General features: G+C 41.5%; 1 protein-coding gene across 1 annotated transcript in view; it reads left to right on the plus strand.

The window, feature by feature from the left end:
• Positions 1–416: 416 nt before the first annotated feature.
• Positions 417–19,258, plus strand: part of LOC138269597 (Y+L amino acid transporter 2-like) — a 300,952-nt gene continuing 282,110 nt past the window's right edge. The window contains exons 1-2 of the mRNA XM_069218807.1: positions 417–481; positions 5,803–6,349. Of these exons, the coding sequence (XP_069074908.1) occupies positions 5,905–6,349 (445 nt within the window). The 5' untranslated portion in view covers positions 417–481; positions 5,803–5,904. The remainder of the gene's footprint in view (positions 482–5,802; positions 6,350–19,258) is intronic.

The following is a 19,258-nucleotide window of genomic DNA, read 5'->3' on the forward strand; positions in this document are numbered from 1 at the left end:
CATCTGTCACAATTACTGAATACTGTTGTGAATCAAAAGAATACACACGTTTTTCCTGCAGAAATGTGGTGGGATGTGGAACATGGTAATTGCAATATAGAGATTATGGATGTTAAAAAACATAGAATACCAGTGATCCAAATGGTTAAATAGTTTCGTTATTAAATAATTAATTGTTCGATATATCAATGGCGAAAATATTGGGAGACCAGTATAGACCGATTCTGTAAAGCTACATTCCTGCGCCCAATGTTTTTATTTTCGTAGCTCCACGCACATGTACCACAGCAGGCACACTCAATTATTCAGGGTTACATCTCATGCAGTGCCTCCTGATCAGATGACCAAAGACATCTTGTTCAAACTAAAGACAGCGTGAGTTTATATAAGCATTATTTTCTGCCCAGATGCTTTTATTTGCTGCAGAGAGGGGACTTGGCCAGCGAGCAGTGCACTCATCAGCGTTTTAAGAAGTTTCAAGGTTGGTGAAATTGGGAGACTCGCTGATGCCTAAGCACATTGCTAGTGGTGTGTGGACCACTTTTTCCTGAAATCTTTTCCCTTTCAGTAATAGCCCATTGCAGAATTCTAGGCCTTCGTGTTGGTGTTTGAAGCGACACCAATACCATGTTTTGGTATGGAATCTATGTGTGTTCACATCGAGGTTTGGCTCATCTATCTTTCTGTCCTTGCATCCACACATATCATAACACATACGGCGATTACCATAAGAATAGATTTAGGTTACCTATTGATCCGTGCTTTTTATTTGTTATAGTCTACATTTATTGTACCTGTTACTAATGTTTACACATTTTGCATTAATTGAATTGCAGTGCCTTTCAACAGTTATGTGAACACAGAGAGTTATTCAGCCGGAATATGACGCCCTTCCATCGTCCTTTTATAGCGGGCATGTGCATGCAATAATGTGGTTCTCTTTAAATAATGACATATTTTATGGTCTTTGTAGATATTAAGGCCCGTATTTATACTTTTTTTGCGCCGCATTTGCGTCGTTTTTTGACGCAAAAACGGCGCAAACTTGCAAAATGCCATTGTATTTTGTAGGTTTGCGCCGTTTTGCGTCAAAAAGCGGCGCAAATGCGGCGCTAAAAAAAGTATAAATACGGGCCTAAGTTATTTGTGTAAATGTGACATACAGATACTGTAAGAATGCACATTTCAGTTCTATTACTGCATATAAAGTGAGTGGTATAAATGCATGTCCCTTAGTATAAATCTACATTCATCACTTCAAATGATGGACTTTTTGGGCTGACATGTTCTTAAGTTAGAATGAATCTAGAATTGTTTATCTGAATGTAGATTCACTAGAACAGCTGTACATTTGATTATGGTCCTTTCAACCTGAAACTGGTAGTTTATACTGTATGTAGCTGCTTTTGTCCGTAGCTTCTTACCCCGATGAGACCCCAAAGGGATTTTCAGAGTTCAGGTAGCATGTTAAAATGTTATGGCGTTGTTTTTACCTGGTTGGAAGAGTGTGGGTTTATAGGGCAGCCTACGTGGAAAGAGCACTACTGTCAGCTTTGATAATTTGCAGGGTTCTCCTGTCATGACTATATGTATATATATAATACCAAGGTTCAGAATGAAGCGAGAAAGACTGAGAGATAGAGGATTCTTACTTAAATGCAGCCCATTGCTGTGCTTTGTTTGTAGCGTGTAGGATTCACAGTGTGAGGCTCGTGCTCTATTTTCACATATGATGGACAGGGGGGAACTCTCATCGTGTTCAGCACGGCTCCATGCGTGAGCTTTACCATGGACTGGAGAAAATATGACTAGGAGACCTATTTCAGTGTGTTCATACTTACCATCATTGTGCGGGTGAATGACAGTGCTTCTAGTGATGCCATGTCTTAGGGAACAGACAGGTCCTTACTACAGTCATGAATTCCAGATGTCCTGGGGTGTGCCTTATGTTTGCAAGGAATAAGTTCCAGAATTTTTCTTCGAGACAGCAAAAACCAGCCGCTCTTTCCTTTATATTTTCCTGACACATTTTAATTCTCTATTATCTTGTGTCTCTTCGCCCACTTACGCACAGCCTCAACTGCTCCATACTCATACCCCACTCCAACTTCCTCTCCATTTTCCCTCCTTTTCACACAAAAGAGCATCTTACTCACACCAACCCTAGTTTCCCGCCACCCATTTGCCCCTTCCCCCTCAACACTCACATAATTTCACTCTATGGCCCTTTTTACGAGCTAAGGGCTAAATGGGTCATAATTACGAGTTGTATGACAATTATCACACCCCTGCAGCTTTGCTCTGATAAATTCCGGCAGGTCTAATCTGCCGAAATGTATCTGTGGAGAAGCCCTTGACAATAGTCATAAACAGAAAATTCAGGCCCAGATTTCAGAAAAGTGGTGCTTTTCTTGCGTTCCATTGGCCCCCTTAATGCCACCCTGTGTGTGCTGTAATAATGATACGGCACACCATGGCGCACGTTAGGATCAATAACCTTAAAAATTCTAACACTATTGTGGTACTTTGTAGGATTAGTGTCAAACATTTTGGCACTAATGCTGCAAAGTACATACTGGCCAATTATAAATAATGGTATGCCTCAATTCAAAGCCTGCACTGAAAAGGCATTAAAAACGATGAGAAAAATGGAGCAGTGAAAGTTAATAGATTCGACCTCCTAACGGCCCCCCTTGCAGACATTATGACTGGCGCAGGTGTAATGTGGCTCAAGGGTTTACAAAGTGGCACAATGCATGCATTGCACCACTTTGTAAATTTGGCGCTGCGTTTTTGCCAACCTAAAGGCACATTAGAGTAAAAAACAATTACTAATGTCGCACTAGGTCCTTCTTAAATTTGGGCCTCAGTGTGTTAAAAACCGAGTCCTCATGTTATGCCTCTGTTTTCTATTGAAAACACCGAATAAAGGTATTTACCACATGTGATAAATAACTGAACCTAGGTAATGTATTTGCCATGTGTGGTAAACACCCAATTCTATTCCAACAAACATGTAATGACGGCCTTAGGGTCTAAAAACTACAGTCTGCTTTCTTTCCCCTCACGTCACACAAATCCCTTGTTTCAATGTCTGTCTTGTTTCAATGTCTGTCGTGTGAAGACGTGACCTCTTTCACTGTTCACTATCCCTACCTCCATGTAAGTCTCAGCTGACTATGCGGAAATCTACCTCATCACTCAGCCAGCACTGAATGGGCAAACCTCAAAGACTCTGTATCTGTTCCGGTCTCCTAATCTTTCAATTGACTGATCCCATTAAACCCTCTATGTTCTCACTGCTCTCCTATTCATCGCATCCATTCCTGATCCCAATTTCACCCACTTCACCAACCAGAAGAACACTGGCTTCAACTAACCCGGGTGTCTACCAGCCTGAGAAACCACTGGAACAAGATCAATTCTCCAAACAGTCAATGACTGAGCATCCAGCCGTGTTACACAGCCTAACATTTACTTAACCCTGCCTTCTCCACCTCCAGGGGCGTAGCTTCAAGGGGGCATTGGAGTGTCACACGCTGCTAATAAATGTACTTTGAAGTAAATAGTTGGGTACAGGAACTCTCAGTTGGGTATGGTGATGTCTCTGTTGGATATCACGTTCATTTTTTAACTTTTAACACATGTGCAGATGGAAATAAAAACTCTCTCTCTCTATCTTTCTCTCCCGCCCCCATCTACTTTGAAGGTCTTCAAATTTTGTTTTTGTTATACAAAATATTGCATTTACTCTCTCTTAGTACCTCTAGCAATCCACACACCTATCCCTCTCCAATGCCCCCTAAGCCGCCCTTAAGGCCTTCTTGTCATAAGAGTGGCATTCCCCACAGTCGCTTCCAGCGCTGCCAAATACTAGTAAGCCACACAATACAAGGGTGACGCTTTGGACTATTTGAAGTCACCTCACACTATAAGGATGACCCTGACCTCCTGATTTTAGTATTTCTTAATAGTATCCTGAATACTTTTCGAAAGCTCTGCCCAAACATAGACAGGCTGTACGACTACGTGGTAGTCTGCCTTCATAAGTAATAGTGGCTCCAAAACAAAGCCGGTGCCAAGCACTGGTAAACACAGGCACAGTGTAAGCCCTGTGTCCACCTCAATACTGTCTGAGCTGATCTCCATAATTTCCCCCCAGAGCCATCTCTTCTCTAAGCAGTGTGTCCCCTTCAGAGACTGCATATAGTAGACGTGGCTAAATTCTGCGGGCCCCTGAGCTCAGTCTGGAAAAAGCATTACTAAAAGCACCAACACTCTGATTTCTATGCATTTGCTTTCTTACCTTGGGATAATAGAGGCAGTTTGATTTTTGAGTGGCCTGTTATCTCATTAACTGCAACCGAATAGGATCTACTAGCTTTAAGGATTTCAGAGTTATACATTAGGACGGTGAAAGGGCGAGTGTGTTCTGGGCCTCATTTATCAGCGGAAGGATACATAATGGAGTGAACAGACAACCCTGGAACTATTGCTCCACAACAACATCCAATACTCTTTCTCACGTAGAAAAGGACCATTACCAAAGAGACACAGGCTGCTTTTGAAAGAAAGTGCCATATGGTTAACCATAGATCAGGAACATAGAAATAGGTTGTGGAACGCATGAAAAACAAAGAGGTTCATTTAGAGATTAACTGCATTGCAGCACAGCCGTAAAATGGTGCTTCTGACTGCCGAGCCCGTTGTTGTCTCACCCAATTTAGAGGTGGGTGAATAGGAGGGCTTCGCTGGAGACTCCTAACCCAGCAGCATCCACCACTGGGCCACAAGGCAACAGGGATGGGCAACCCTGCTTAATTACAGAAGTATCACTTTCTCGTACTCTGCTCTTCAGGCATGAAAGGCCTGGCTAGTATCAACATGCAACGACCCTGATACACAAAAATGTTCCCCTGGCATCATTGATATAACAATATTGATGGACAAAAATTGAAAGTTAAGATCCTATACAGTCTCTATACCTAACTCCACATTCAGGTAACGTGTGATATTTATACATTCAATGTATGTAGATGAGGAGTTAGGTGTAATTTAGTTTCATGATTGAGTTTCAGCGATTTTGTTTCAGGAAAAAAAAAAGGTTTATCGAGCAGGGGCAAAAAACATGGCATCCCCTTCTCAGACATCTCAGCCTTCTGTGCATTGGTCGCACATGTGGGTCAACAGAATGTGCAGAGGTCTCTGTACAGCATGTTGCGTCTCTAATTATGAAAAGCCGTCCTCCAACAAGGCAATGGATGCCAGAGCCACTGCTGACCTGGCAGGCTACAGTCAAAGGTTAAATTATCCCCCATGACGCCTGTCCCAAAGTGCCAGATTACAAACTTTGAGAACAGATACTTCATTGGTACTTTAGCTGTGGACCAGTGTTAAAGGAGAGATAAAACCTTCAGTGAGTCTCTAACAAGCAAGAAGGTTCGAAAATGGCCACCTTGACAATGTAGTGGATTGGAGAGCACCGAGAGAAACTAAAAACAATTTTAGGATATGATGGACTAGTCTCTGTATGTGTGCAGTGTTTATTAAGATATATGTTATGGAACCTACAAAGAATAAAAAGATATAATCAGTGAAAGGAGTAAAAAAATGTACTTCACAGAGACCGCAATCGGTTCATAATCTGGGAGTTCTAGAAGACATTACATATACATCGATATAGGGTAGTAAATAATTCTTCCCTGGTTCATGATTTTAGCAAAATAGCTACTACAAACCTATGTTTTGTAATGTTCATCTTTAGACATTGTAGTAATTTCTTATCATTTTTTTTTTCTCCAGAATCCGAGTATTCTTTCTGTTGTTCTTGCAGCATCCTTCTCGTACAAACAATTTTTGACATCTGGTTGCCTTAGTCGGAGCAAAGGTTTGCAAAAGCCAAAAATGAAACACAGTGGGGACAATGAATCCACTCAATCAGTGCACCTAAAGAAAGAGATCTCACTGTTACATGGTGTGTGTCTAATAGTGGGAACTACCATTGGGGCTGGTATTTTTGTGTCCCCCAAGGGTGTTCTTATGTACACCGGTTCCTATGGACTCTCTCTGATCGTATGGACTCTTGGAGGATTGCTATCTGTGATTGGATCTCTTTGCTATGCAGAACTTGGGACAACATTCACTAAATCTGGAGCGAGTTACATCTATCTGATGGAGGCCTTTGGAGGATTCATCGCCTTTTTAAACCTTTGGTCTAATCTGCTAATTATTTCTCCAGCCAGCGAGGCAATTTTGGCTCTCACATTTTCCAGTTACCTGATTGAGCCTTTCTTCCCATCTTGTCACCCACCACCCCTTGCCGTGTACCTGGTTGCTGCCCTGTGTGTAGGTAAGTCTTTCCAGTTTACAGTACTTATGGAAATATTTCATTGAAGCATGTATGTAAGTTACAGTCTCAAACAGATGTTTTTAATCTTTGCCCCTGAAGCAAAGGCAATGCAGATGCAGGGCGAACAGCATTAGAGCTGGACTGGAAAATAAAAACAGCCCTGGCAAAAAGTTCAAACAATTGCAGCTGCCTTCCTCCTCTCTCATTCTCCACTTCTCCGTCTCTGCTCTATATTTCTCTCTCTCAAAGTAACCCTGTGTCTGCTGCAAATAACCTGGGACAGCCTGAGTGACAGCGGAGTACATATATGGTACCTTTATAGCGCAATCCTAGCCAAAAGACAGAGCCCTGTACAGGGTGAAAGACAATTGTAAAAGCAACATGCAATTGTATTGTATTTTATTGTACTGCAATAGTATTTATATAGCGCTTACTACCCCTGATGAGGTGTCAAAGCGCTTTTCGGCAAGTAGCACGCTACTCCGGAACCCAACAAGAATTAGTGGTGGATTAGTATAGGGAAATATGAGTACAGTTTTAGTATTATTATGAGTTAATTTGAGCCGTGGATAAGAGAGTTTGTTAGTTAGATTGACTGGAGTAATGGAGAGGTGGAGAAGGAAAGAATCCAGAAGTGTTAATTGGGAGTTTATGGTAATAGGATTTAGGCTTCGGATGAGTAAAGGGGGATGGCGGAGGAAAGAGTCTGTGGAAGGGGTTAGGGAGATCATAGTAGCAGGGTGAGATAAATGAGGGAGAATATAGTAGGGTTGTTTGGGAGATCATGGTGGTAAAGTGAGGTTTGGTGAGTTAGATGTGGAAGCGGAGTGAAGAGCTTAGGCAGAGTTATTTAGGAGATGAAAGTAGTAGAATGGATTTGGGATGAGTCAGAGTGGGAATGGAGGATAAATTGATAGAGACATGACATATGGTGATGGGTAGATAAGTTTGATATAAGATGAGAGCAGGGATTCATAAGTATCTAGTATAACAACATATCTAGGAGTCATGCAATGACCTATGAACATGTTAAGCGTAGAATAACATTCACACATATATACATATTCATATATATATATATATATATATATATATATATATCAACAACATTCATGAAATACTTCACGAACGACCGCACTCCGGGATCTCTTATTTCACAAAATTAATTTATTCAGGCTCCGTTAACTTCGGTTACAGCTCAACAATCACCTGCCCTACGCGTTACGATCTGAGAGACCTTGATCACAGGCATTTCCTATATATATACACACACACATACATACACACATGAATACACACACATATGCGCACATATATGTACATACATAAACACATTTAAACCATGAGTTAATATACTGAGTTAAACAAGTTTAAAGAGTGTGTGTGTAGTTTATTATTATGACATAGTAGCAATACATATTTTCTAAAGAACGATATATAACTAGAATATACACATAATCAGAAAAAAATATTTATCAACATAGGCATATGCAGTCCATAGTTGTTTGAATATGGTGGTTATGAAGGAAAGAGCCAACTCTTGAGTAGTTTTCTGAAGACAAGATAAGTTATCTGTGGCTCTTATAGTTGGGGGTAATGAATTCCATAGTTTGGCTGCTTGAACGGAGAAGGATGTACCACCTATAGTTTTTTTCTTGTATGGCGGTGTTCTAAGGTGGGGTGCCAATCTTGAGCGGAGGTTTCTTTGTTGAATGTATTTGGTTATTTTGTTTCTGATAAAAAGCGGTCCTGTTCCATGCACAGCTTTGTGGGTGATACAAATCAGCTTGAAAATGCATCTTCTGGCAACAGGTAACCAGTGTAGTGCTCTCAAGGCAGGGAAGATGTGCGCTTGTTGCTTTACATGTAATAGTAGCCTGGCTGCGGAGTTCTGAATACGTTGTCGTTTTTTCATAATAGATAGAGATGATCCAGGGTAGAGGGCATTGGCATAATCCAGTTGTAATAGTACAAGCAAGATAGTAGCTTGCACCTTGTGTGGAAATCCGAGGTGGGGAAAGATACGTTGTAGAGTCTCCAAGCTGATGAAGCTGGTTCGTGCTAATTTTTCCATTTGGGCATTCATAGTTAACCTGGAGTCCATGGTGATTCCAAGGTTTTTTACTTCCTTGGATAATTGAGGAGGTGAGCCGAGATCGTCAGGCCAGGCGCACGGTGGGTCATAACTTTTCCAGTCACCACATATGAGTATTTCTGTTTTGGAGGCATTTAATTTGAGATGGCTCCAGGTCATCCACTGATCAATGGCTCTGTGGCAACTGAAGATTTCTGAGTTTTCAATGTTTTTGGGGCATTCTAATTTAAGTAGTATTTGTGTGTAATCTGCATAGTTGTAGCATGTGAGATGAAAATCATTGATCAGTTCTGGTAATGATATCACGTAGATGTTGAAAAGCAAAGGTGAGATAATTGATCCTTGGGGGACCCCTGCTTTTGTGAGGCAGGGTAATAAAAGAGGTAGCTGGCAAATGGACAGTTAGTGCACTGTGATATAGTGCTCTTTAAAGAGGTCAGTCTTCAGCTTTCACCTAATCTTACCTACCTTAGAGCAGAGTTGGACGGTCCTGATGGATATGGAGATGTTCCAGGTCCTGGTTAAATAGGCCTGCTGTCTGTTTTTTCTCTTTTTACACTTCTGTCTGCAGCCTGATAATATCTTCACTGTGGGTGTGAGGAGACTCACCAGAGTTGGAGAGCTTTTCTATGAGATTAGCAGGGTGGTTGTGATGGCTTTGTAAATGAGATGCATCTGGTTTTGAAGGTAATGAGAGCCAGAAAGGAAAGGAAGTAGGATGGAGGATGCCCGTAAGAGGAGTCAGTGTGGCACCTGGAAGACCATGGCTCAGGCAGTTACCACCATCCACATGCAAGACTACACAAGCTTGAATAGCAGTCCTGAACACTTTTTCTGGAAGAAAGGGTTTCACTTTCTTTAGGAGAGAGAGCTGGTACCAGAATGTCTTTGTGTTTTCTGGGAATATCTTCCATGAGGACAAGGTTGGCTGTCAGAGTGAACGGAAGTGACTTGGTATTTGGTGAAAGTTTGGATTCGAAGTTCATATCATTGAGCCAGGTTTGTGCTATTCCTTGTTCTTGTTCTTTGCAAAAAAAGTGAACTCAGTCTTGGTTGGGCTGAAGATCAGATAGGTGCTGGTCATCCAGTGTCTGGTTGATTTGCAGGTAGTGTTTGAGGACTTGGATGTCTAAAGCAGAGGAAGTAGAGATGAGTATCATCAGCAAATTAGTGAATCTTGATGCTGTTGTCTGTGAGTAGAGAACCAAGTGATGTCATGTAGCCACACCATTAAAGGTTAAAGATGGCAGGAGACAGAATGAAAGCCTACAGGACTCCGCAGATGATAGGGATCTTTTGTGACATGGAGGTGCCAATGTTGACAAACTGGTGTTGGTTGGAAAGGTAGGAGAAGAAACCATGAAGGACATTGAAGCTGAATCCCATTTGTCACTCCTAGGCACACCTCAGTGTGGGATGGTCGACTGTGTGAAAGGTCAGCAATATCAGGAGTCAGGGGTCATCTTCATCTGTGGTCTGAATGACAATGACGGTGAATCCCATTTGTTACTCCAGGGTCCATCTGAGTGTGGGATGGTAGACTATGTGAAAGGTTAGCAATATCAGGAGTTAGGGGTCATCCTTGTCTGTGGTCTGGAAGGCATTGCCTACGGTGTGTAAAGTAATGCTCTCCATGTTGCAGCATTATCAGGTAGTAGTGCAGGAGAGGTCTTGTAGTTGAACATGGAATGCTTTTTGAATGATCATGCCAATGAATGGTAGCTGTGTGATGGGCTGGTAGTTGGAGAGATAGTCAGGGTCTAGTATGTTTCCTTAGAAGCAGCAGAATCTGGTTTGTCTTGAGAGCTTCTGGGAAACTGCCTTGAGTGAAAGAGGTGTTGACAATGGTGAGAGGGGTTAAGAGAGTATTCCCAAACAGAGCTCTGATGAAGGATGAAGACATCATCTTCAGAAGAAGTGCCTTTGAGGACGTTCAATATATCTGTTGAATCTGTGTGACACAGGGCTTTGAAAGGTGACCAATACAGGATTCTATGGGAATTGTGAGCATAAGTCATGAATCAGTCTTGGAGTTGTTGATGTGCTGAAGTATCCCTTAAACAAGCATTTGCAATGCACTATGTCTCACATTTGCTTGCGTTAGAGCTATTGGTATTGTAGATGCATAACTGGACTTTTCTTGCCACATAAATTGGTCAACCCTGCTGCATAATTTGGTCCTTTCTGCCACATGATTCCAGTGGCCCTGCATTTAACTAAAGCACTTTCATTTACCCTTTTCCTCTATCTGCAGCAAAAAATGAAAATATTGTAAATTTTATATTATATTTTTTATAATATTATCTTGGGGTCCCCTCTAAACTAGTGTGGGGACTCAGAGATGACCTAGACAGAATGAGCAGGCTGTGCGGTGAGTTATAGGCAAAAATGTTTTGTAAAAGGAATGCCCCACAAAGCGGAATGGAGGGAGTTTCCAAGTTCAGCGCATGTTGTAGTATCTTGACTGTAATGCTCAGAACAGCCTCTAGAGGGAACAAATATAAAAATTACAATTGTAAGAAACATGGTAATTTCACCATATAGTCATCCGCTACAGAGCATAACCACTTGAAAACAGAATGGCAGAACGTAATGCAGTGTGTTCAGGCCTACTAGAGTAATATTACAAACAAGGCCCTTAAATCACAAACTACTCCCCACTGTAAACCAAAAGCTCCAGCCATGAGAGAACTTAAAAAGACACTGCCTGGTGGGAGGAGTTATTATTATGCCCCCCACCTAGTTTGGGGACCCAGAGATGCCCTAGACAGAAAGAGTGCACCACGCTGAAAACTTTGATGGTGGTCTCATTGTCCTAGAACCAACACATGTTGAGTTATGGGCAAACAAGTTTTGTAAAAGGTGTGGCCCTCAAAGCATTATGGGACAATTTTCAGAGTGCAGTGAATATTGTTGTATCTTGACTGTAATGCTCTGAACAGCCCCTAGAGGACACCATAATAAAATTAACATTTGTTAGAAACATGGTCATGTAACCATGTAGTCAGCTCCTAGAAGGTATAACGACATGAAAACAGAATGCCAGAAAGTAATGCAGTGTAGGCATATATGTAACCCCTAGAGAGCATAGTGCCTTGCACATTTTCAGGCCTAACAGGCCTACTGCAATATTATTACAAACACAGCCCTTTAAACACAAACTACTCCCAGCTGTAAAACAATAGTTCCAGCCATGAAAAAGCTTAAAAAGACATTGAATGGTGAGAGATGTTAGTATTCTACCCCCCTCAGTATGGTGTGGGGACCAAGATATGACCTAGGCAGAAAGAGCACGTTTTGCTCAGCTGTTTGGTGGTAGTCCCATTGTCATAGGGCTACCACAGGCTGAGTTATGGGAAAAACTGTTTTGAAAAAGAAGTGCCATGTAAAGCATTGTGGGGTGAGTTTTCCAAGTGCAGTGAATATTGTAGTGTCGGCTGTCCTGTTGTGCTGGGTAAGCTGCTTTGAGGATTTCTGTGTTTATTTTTGTTTTACATTCTCCAGTTTGTATACTTTTCAACTGCTAAACTTGTCGGTAAGTGATACTCATTTAAGGCGCTCATCAGATCGCGGTGGAGCTAAATGAAACTTCACATCGTCATGTAAAGCGCTCCTCTGTTTTGGTTTGTGCTATATGAACCTTTTTTTAAGAATGATTAAATAACTAAAAAATAACCCCCCTCAAGGTTGCAGTCTTTGTGCACAGACACCACAAAGAAACAGCAGCATGCACAAAAAATTGAAGAAATAAAAACAACAGACAGCCAAGCAGCCCTAATCAGTGAGGCTAAAGAATAAAGTGGTGCGCCACACTATGGTGTATGGCTGATCGTGAAATAATCCATGTAACAGGGTCAGTCTCCAAGGCGGTAACAAAATAGCCTCAAGGTCAGACAAACTTAAAGCATTTACCTACAAAATCAAGAGAATTTTGAAAGGCAGACCAAGGAACGAATGAAAGTGATGGGCGTGAGATGGGTGTGGTGCAAGTCCACAGATGTAGATTACCTCATGTTGAGAGACAACGCTTAAGCGCTGCCTAGGCTTGACCTAAAAAACAACCGCCAATGGCTACAGCACCCCCGGGAAATGTCCAATGGGATAATTTGGCAGTCTGACTCTGGATGGTCTTGGGGGAGCTGACCAGGTAGTCCTAAATGGGTTACAGGCAGCTATGCTCTTGCAAAGTAGGAGATTCAAGGGAGCAGAGTGAAAGTAAGGGTCTATTAGGGCAATCCAGATGAACCAGGCCCTGCAAATTCGAAACAGTTCTGCATGTATAGCCAGAAGCCCACCCAACCATCGCTAGAGTTGTTAACATTGTCAGTCTGTAACTGCATTTCAATATAGGACTTCTGAACTGGGCATTCCATACACAGATTTATGCAGTGTTTAATCAATTGAGTATTATTTTGGGTTATGATGAACACATTTGTTTTAGGGCTCTTTCTGTATACAAAGGGTTTAACTATCAAATTGCCATTGCATTTACAGTTACCCGATTTTTGATTGTAAATAAATGAAGTAATTTAATATCTTTGCATATCTGACCAAATGCAAAAAAATCTAACATTCATTTTTTCTGTTTTATTAAGACCTATCAAAAATGTTAAACACATAAACACACGACTGCTGGTTCTTCACACTACATGTGCTAGTTTACACACAGTCGGGAATGGGGTTGGGGTTCTGCAGCTACAAACCACAAGACCTGAATGATTGTGAGCCTCATTTACAAGCCCTTTGCACTACTGCTGCATCATTTTTGATGATTGAAGCAGCAGTAACACTAGCAGTGCACTACACTCCTCCATATATACCAACTGATGCATTGGGCCCAATGCAACAGTGTGTAAAGCCTTGCATCGCATTAAACTTGTGTCAGGTATAATGTATGCAGACTAGGCATTCCCACAGAAAAAGCCACATAGCACTGACACAGTGAATTGTACAACATTTCACTGCATCATTCTATGACTTCACAGTGTCAAAATGTTGCCACCTGCTCAGAGCAGGTGTAAAATTGCCACTGCGCTTTTTTCTATGGGACTCTCCTTAATCTGCTGGAGTTGGGTCAGTTTAACAACACAACTCCAGCAATGCATCAGTTTAGTGGCAACAGATGCGTCAAAATTTCTGACGCATCTGTGAATATGTTAAAACGTACGTCATTGACCTCTGTATTGTAAATACAGTTCATCCATGGCATCGGAAGTGGATGTGCGGCAGGTCCTTGAAATCTGACACATTGATGCTGATGCATAAGATTCTTGTAGATGAGGCCCTGAGTACTTTATGATGCAGGAGAACCCATAAATTATGCCATTTATAACACATTTCTTTACTGTTTAATGTTCTAGTCAAAAGAAATATTTGATGGAATATGTTTAAGTATGTGGTTTATGGCCGGGATGGACTTACGTCTATCGCTCCTATCTATTCATTCACTGTTTATCTCCTTCTCTGCTGTCTGAATTCTCTCTATTCTCTTTCTCTCTCCTGAAACCCCTACTGTGCATGCTGCAATTAAAGTAAGGGGAAGTAATTGAGGCATTGGCAATATAATCACAGTTTTCAAAACTGGTCTCTAATGGCTCCAGCCATACGTGAAAATGCCCGATGGAATAAATGGCCAATCCAGCCGTGCCCAATGATTTAGATTACCTCCCACATCTACATAATCAACAGCTGTCACACCATGCATTCCTTTTTACATCTAGGGCTCTGCCTAAGCGTTAGGAGCATTCAGTCGTTACGTTCTGCCAGACAACGGACCACTGTAAAAACAGGATGGAAAAGGATAGAAAAGAGCCATCATCACTTCGTAATCCAGCTCTGAGATGCAGCTGTATTTCACAAATACCGATCTGAGATTTAACTTCGATGCGACATGTCAGTCTAATATGTTATGCTTCTAACATGGACTATCATTTTCAGAGGATATCAAAACATTTGTGAAAAAAGTGGAAAATATTTTTCAGGAATATACAGAGAATGCAGAACAGAACTGTGCCTTATGGTTAACTCAGAGCATCTAGTTGACATCTCATTTAGGACAATTGTTGGTATAATAAACAGGTTTCTAAGCATACCAAACAGTAATATTGTATGTCTTTACCTTTGGGGGTCTCTATAGATCATTTAATGCATCCATTGTGGACGCTATGACATAGCATAGTTTTACACATGCCTATCATGGACTTGCGCCGGGTGAGTCAGTTTGAGTGAGCAAATACCTCCTCAAAGGGTCCCGGAAATCCCTAGGGTAGGATGTACAAGGCAGTAGTTGATGGAATTGTTATAATTTTACATTACAATATGCTAGGACCTTAATCCAAAGTGTTTTGGTAGGTGCCCTGCCTCCGCGCCAGCAAACATCAGTCTGTCATTTCACAAGCACCAAACCCAGAGCTGCGAACGTTTGGATGTTCAACTAAACCTCTGTGTCCAGCCGCAGGAGACATACCTGTGGTTCTGTCTCTGTTGTGAAGGTTTCCATCTCTGTCAGGGTTGTGGTGACTTCTAACCAATATCCCTTGATCTTTGGGTATATTCATATTAAATATAGAAAACCAGCATCTGCAGCTTAACACCTATAACAGAGCACATCGTCACTGAGGCTGCGTTTAATTAAGCAGTATGATGTATGGTAAATTCTACAGGGGTGGCTCCTTCGCAATGGTGAAGGAGCATCGCCCCCCTGGCTAAGCCAGGAGCTGAAGATAGAACAATATTTCAATATCTTTTTATCTTTCATCTGCTGGGTCAGTCAGCAGCATGTTCAGGGAGGTGTGGACTGTGTCACCGGAGAGGGGAAAAGGGAGGGGGAGTGAAGTCTGTGTACTTAAGTGTGCATGTGTGTTTGGCCAGCCGTCTCAGGCCAGTCCTTGCGCTGCTGTCACGCTTGGTATAACGTGAGAGCAGGTGAAGGCTGGGACACCAGAGGAAGAGCAGAAGAGCAACACAGCAAGCGGCGGCAAGAGGAACAGGCACTTTTTTTTAATCATTATCATTTTTATTTATAATCCCCCTCCCTCCCCCATCCCTCCCCTTGAGAGTTGCGGCAGCCGCCACTGAAATTCTATTGAGAAAATTAAAGTGGATCATCCTTAATCTACGTTTGGGTGACAGACCCGTGTTTGAGCACAGCCATAGGACCAGTCATCTTCTGACATTGGGCTGCTAGCCTCAGAGTTCCATTCATCTCTCCCAGTGTTGATGATAATCGAGCCTCTGCTTGCATTGAATTGTACAGGCTTGTACTGAGACGCTGGGTAGCTAGAGAAGGCAATAGTAACATTAATGTTTTAAGTTGAGGTTGTTCCAATGGAAAGGTAGACTATGCCACCCCTCACACTAACCTTAATAAATGATAGAAGAACTCGGCTAAAGGGGAGTAATCATCCTTCCCACTTAGGATATGGAATGGGATGAATTTGTCCTGAGTGAAAATATCACAGAAGTGCATCAATTAGAGTTGATTAAGTAGCGTTAGTGCTTACTCTTCTTTAGTGAGGGACAGTTTAGTATGATGTCACACAGGTAGCCTATGTGATTAAACTGTCTCCTAGTTAGCTTCCCATAACCTCATAGTACTGTTTATTGTGTTAATCTTTAATTTCTGGAACTCTCCAGGATGGTTGGGCATAGCTGTTACTGAGGATGGTTGGACTACATCTTTCCCACCTGGATGGATTGAAATATAAACAACATAATTAAAAATAATTATGAAAATGCTATTAATAACATAAAGGAACAATTTGGGTGCTGGACATCCCTAACCTTTTCACTGGTAGGCAGAATGACATAATGAAATGACAATACTTACCAAGTTCTTATATTTATTTAACAATATCCTGTGCCACTGACTAAACATTGGAAAGCAGTCAGTAAAGCTCACACTTCCATAAGAGCAGAGGTAATTTGAAACCCTGATCTGGAACTCTTCTATCTTTGTGCTCAAGCACACTTCAGTATTGGTACTTACCACCAGCATATCTATAATACTACACAGCTGGGTGGGTCTAATGCTGTTTAAAACGAGTCACTGCCCATCAGGTCCAGAGAAAACAAATACGCCTAATAAATTACTTAAAATAAAGTTTTTTTAAATATGCTTCGATTTCTTTAATCAGATGCTATCATAGATTGACCAGGACAGTACCGACACAATTGCATTATTCTGAATTTATTGAGGAGATGCAGTCCAGCAAAGGAAAACATTCAGTAGTTCAAACTGAGATAAGTCATAGTGGTGACTTTAATGGTTCTTGTTAGCAAAGTAAAGTGAGCTTGCAGCACCACTTCTATACTGAGGTTAAATCAATAAATAAAGTAAAAATGCGCAAAGTATGTTTTCATAAAAAACAGAAATGTGTTTGGCCAGTATGTAGTGAGACACTGCAACGCTATGTGCCCCTCATCTCTCCATAGCCCCTATTTCACATACAATAATTTGTTTTAAAACGCTTGTAAAGGCTGACTTTACTAATCCGATCAACTAGCCACATAAAATATCATTCTGTTCTTAGTGGCAGGCATATTAACCCTCCAAGCTACTTGATGGCGAGTCAAAGCTGCCCCTAGACAAACCTCCGATCTCTCTCTCTCTAACAAGAACATTATTCACAAGAGATATTTTGACATTTTAATTGCTTCCTGAAGGCTGGAGGCACAAGAAACTTTTCAGCAGGTGTTTTTAAATCACCAGGTTCATAAGTTACTGCTAAACACAGCACCCCCCCCACCCCCCAGGTCAGCTCGCACCGCCCTAAAGCCGGCCCTGGTCCTAATTGAGAAAGAGGGGAGAGTATAGAGACTACTGGTGTTAACAAAGATGTTTCTCACATGAATAAAAGAACATTTGCATATCTGTTTTTTTTTTTAATTCAGTGAGTCTAAAATTAACAAATTGGGTTTTGCTGATGACATCTCTGGCTTGAGAGCGCATACCCAAAAGAAATTACCAGTTTTGTTATAAGTAGAAATAGTAGATAGTTCTACACACAAAAATTGAGTGGCATATTTAAGAGCCCCTAAAACAAGTCGGGGAAGACCGCAAAAAGCAAACAGAGGTTTTTTGGACGAGGCTCCTTTTTAGGGCAAAACAAACCAACAGTAGAGCATTCTGGGAAACCGTAAACAGCATCAGGAGAGCTGCAAGGGTAATAAACAACTCAAGTGTTCCAGAGAACGTCTGGGTTGCACATTTAACCAATATATTTTCCATAGTACATCCCCATATTGTCCAGAGCGGGATAGCAGCCACTATACAGAGGATAATGAAGTAAAGAATACCATTTCCTCCAAGAAAACATGCTTAAGCAACTTATGGCTTATTCTGGTTGACCAATCCAGATCGCAAAAGTAATAAGGGCAGGGAGAAAACATGGTGCACCAGGGCCAAATGGTATTCTGCTGGTTATTTTTAAACTTGAACCTGAATATTGGGCAACCCCGCTGTTGGCTTTATATAAGGAGGTGAGTCTAACAGGCACAATTCCTAGCAGCTGGAGAGGGTCAATAATAAATCCGATCTGCAAAGGTGGTAACCAGTCAAGCCCGGCCAACTACAGGTTAATAGCACATGTAGATTCCAAAGCAAAATATGTTGCCTCAGAAGTCCTTGAGAAGCTGATTATATGGTCAGACAAGAACTACATAGTCTCAATCAATCAGACGGGATTCTGAAAAGGGTTTGGGACAACCCTGAACATCCTAGCTGTTGCACTAATAGCAGACAAGTGAAAGCACCTGCAGAAAAAGTTACACATGTTTTACAGAATTTAAACCAGCATTTGATTGAGTTGACTCAGCCCTGTTTTGGGGTAAATCAAGGGAGTGGGGTCTCCCAGATAGAATACTTTGAGCCATCGAGCTGCTGTACACACGCACTTGGATCCAAGTCAAACTAGCCGATGGCACAAGATTATCAAGGAGAGTTCCCACGGAAGTAGGCCTCCAACAAGGCAGTGTTTTAGCTCCTCATTTGTTCAATCTGTTCATGGCATACTTGTCACCAAAGCTTGACCAGATAAACTCTCAGCCTTCGCACTTGGGTACCTTAAGTTTGACACAACATTCCTACATGGACGACATAGTCTTACTAAGTCAAACAAGAGTGGGATTCCAAAGATTACTCAGACAACTAGTTGACTATGTCACGGGTAACAAACTTGAAATCAATACATCAAGCACAAAAATAATGTAAATTACGAATTGACCTGGGCCACCGTTCAAAATCAGGCTCAGAGAAGAAATGCTAGACGAGGTACACAGTTGTAAGTATTTGGGACTGTACATAGATTATAGACTGACATTCCAAATGCCTATGCAGTATGTGGTTAAGAAAGGAAACTCTCTGATTTATGCATTCTGTGTACTAACAAAGAAGCTGGATGGCCCCCCTTTCAAGCCATTACTGGCAGTCATAGCGGCGAAATTCTTACCAACAGTGGCATACTCAAGTGTCATGCACGGAAAAGATGCTTCAGTCTTGCATAGATTACAGTTAAATACATACAAAAGAGTGTTTGGACTTCCACAGAGCTCTTCACCTGCCCAAGCTTGCCTGGAATTCGACCTTATGCAGCAAGTCCTAGAGAGAAGTTACAACTCTATAAAAACATGGTATAAAATCTGGTCAAACCGGGCTAGCACATTAAATAATGACGTATGGCAGGCATTGGCAGAAGATCCTTACTCCTTCTACAGTAAACATCCGCAAACAACATAGAAAACAACAAATACAATTGAGCTGTGGAACAAGAACCTCCCTTTTCTAGATTTTCACTAATTAATAAATAAAGTTGCTA

Source organism: Pleurodeles waltl, chromosome 2_1, assembly GCF_031143425.1.
Source record: "Pleurodeles waltl isolate 20211129_DDA chromosome 2_1, aPleWal1.hap1.20221129, whole genome shotgun sequence".
Classification (NCBI taxonomy): Eukaryota; Metazoa; Chordata; class Amphibia; order Caudata; family Salamandridae; genus Pleurodeles; species Pleurodeles waltl.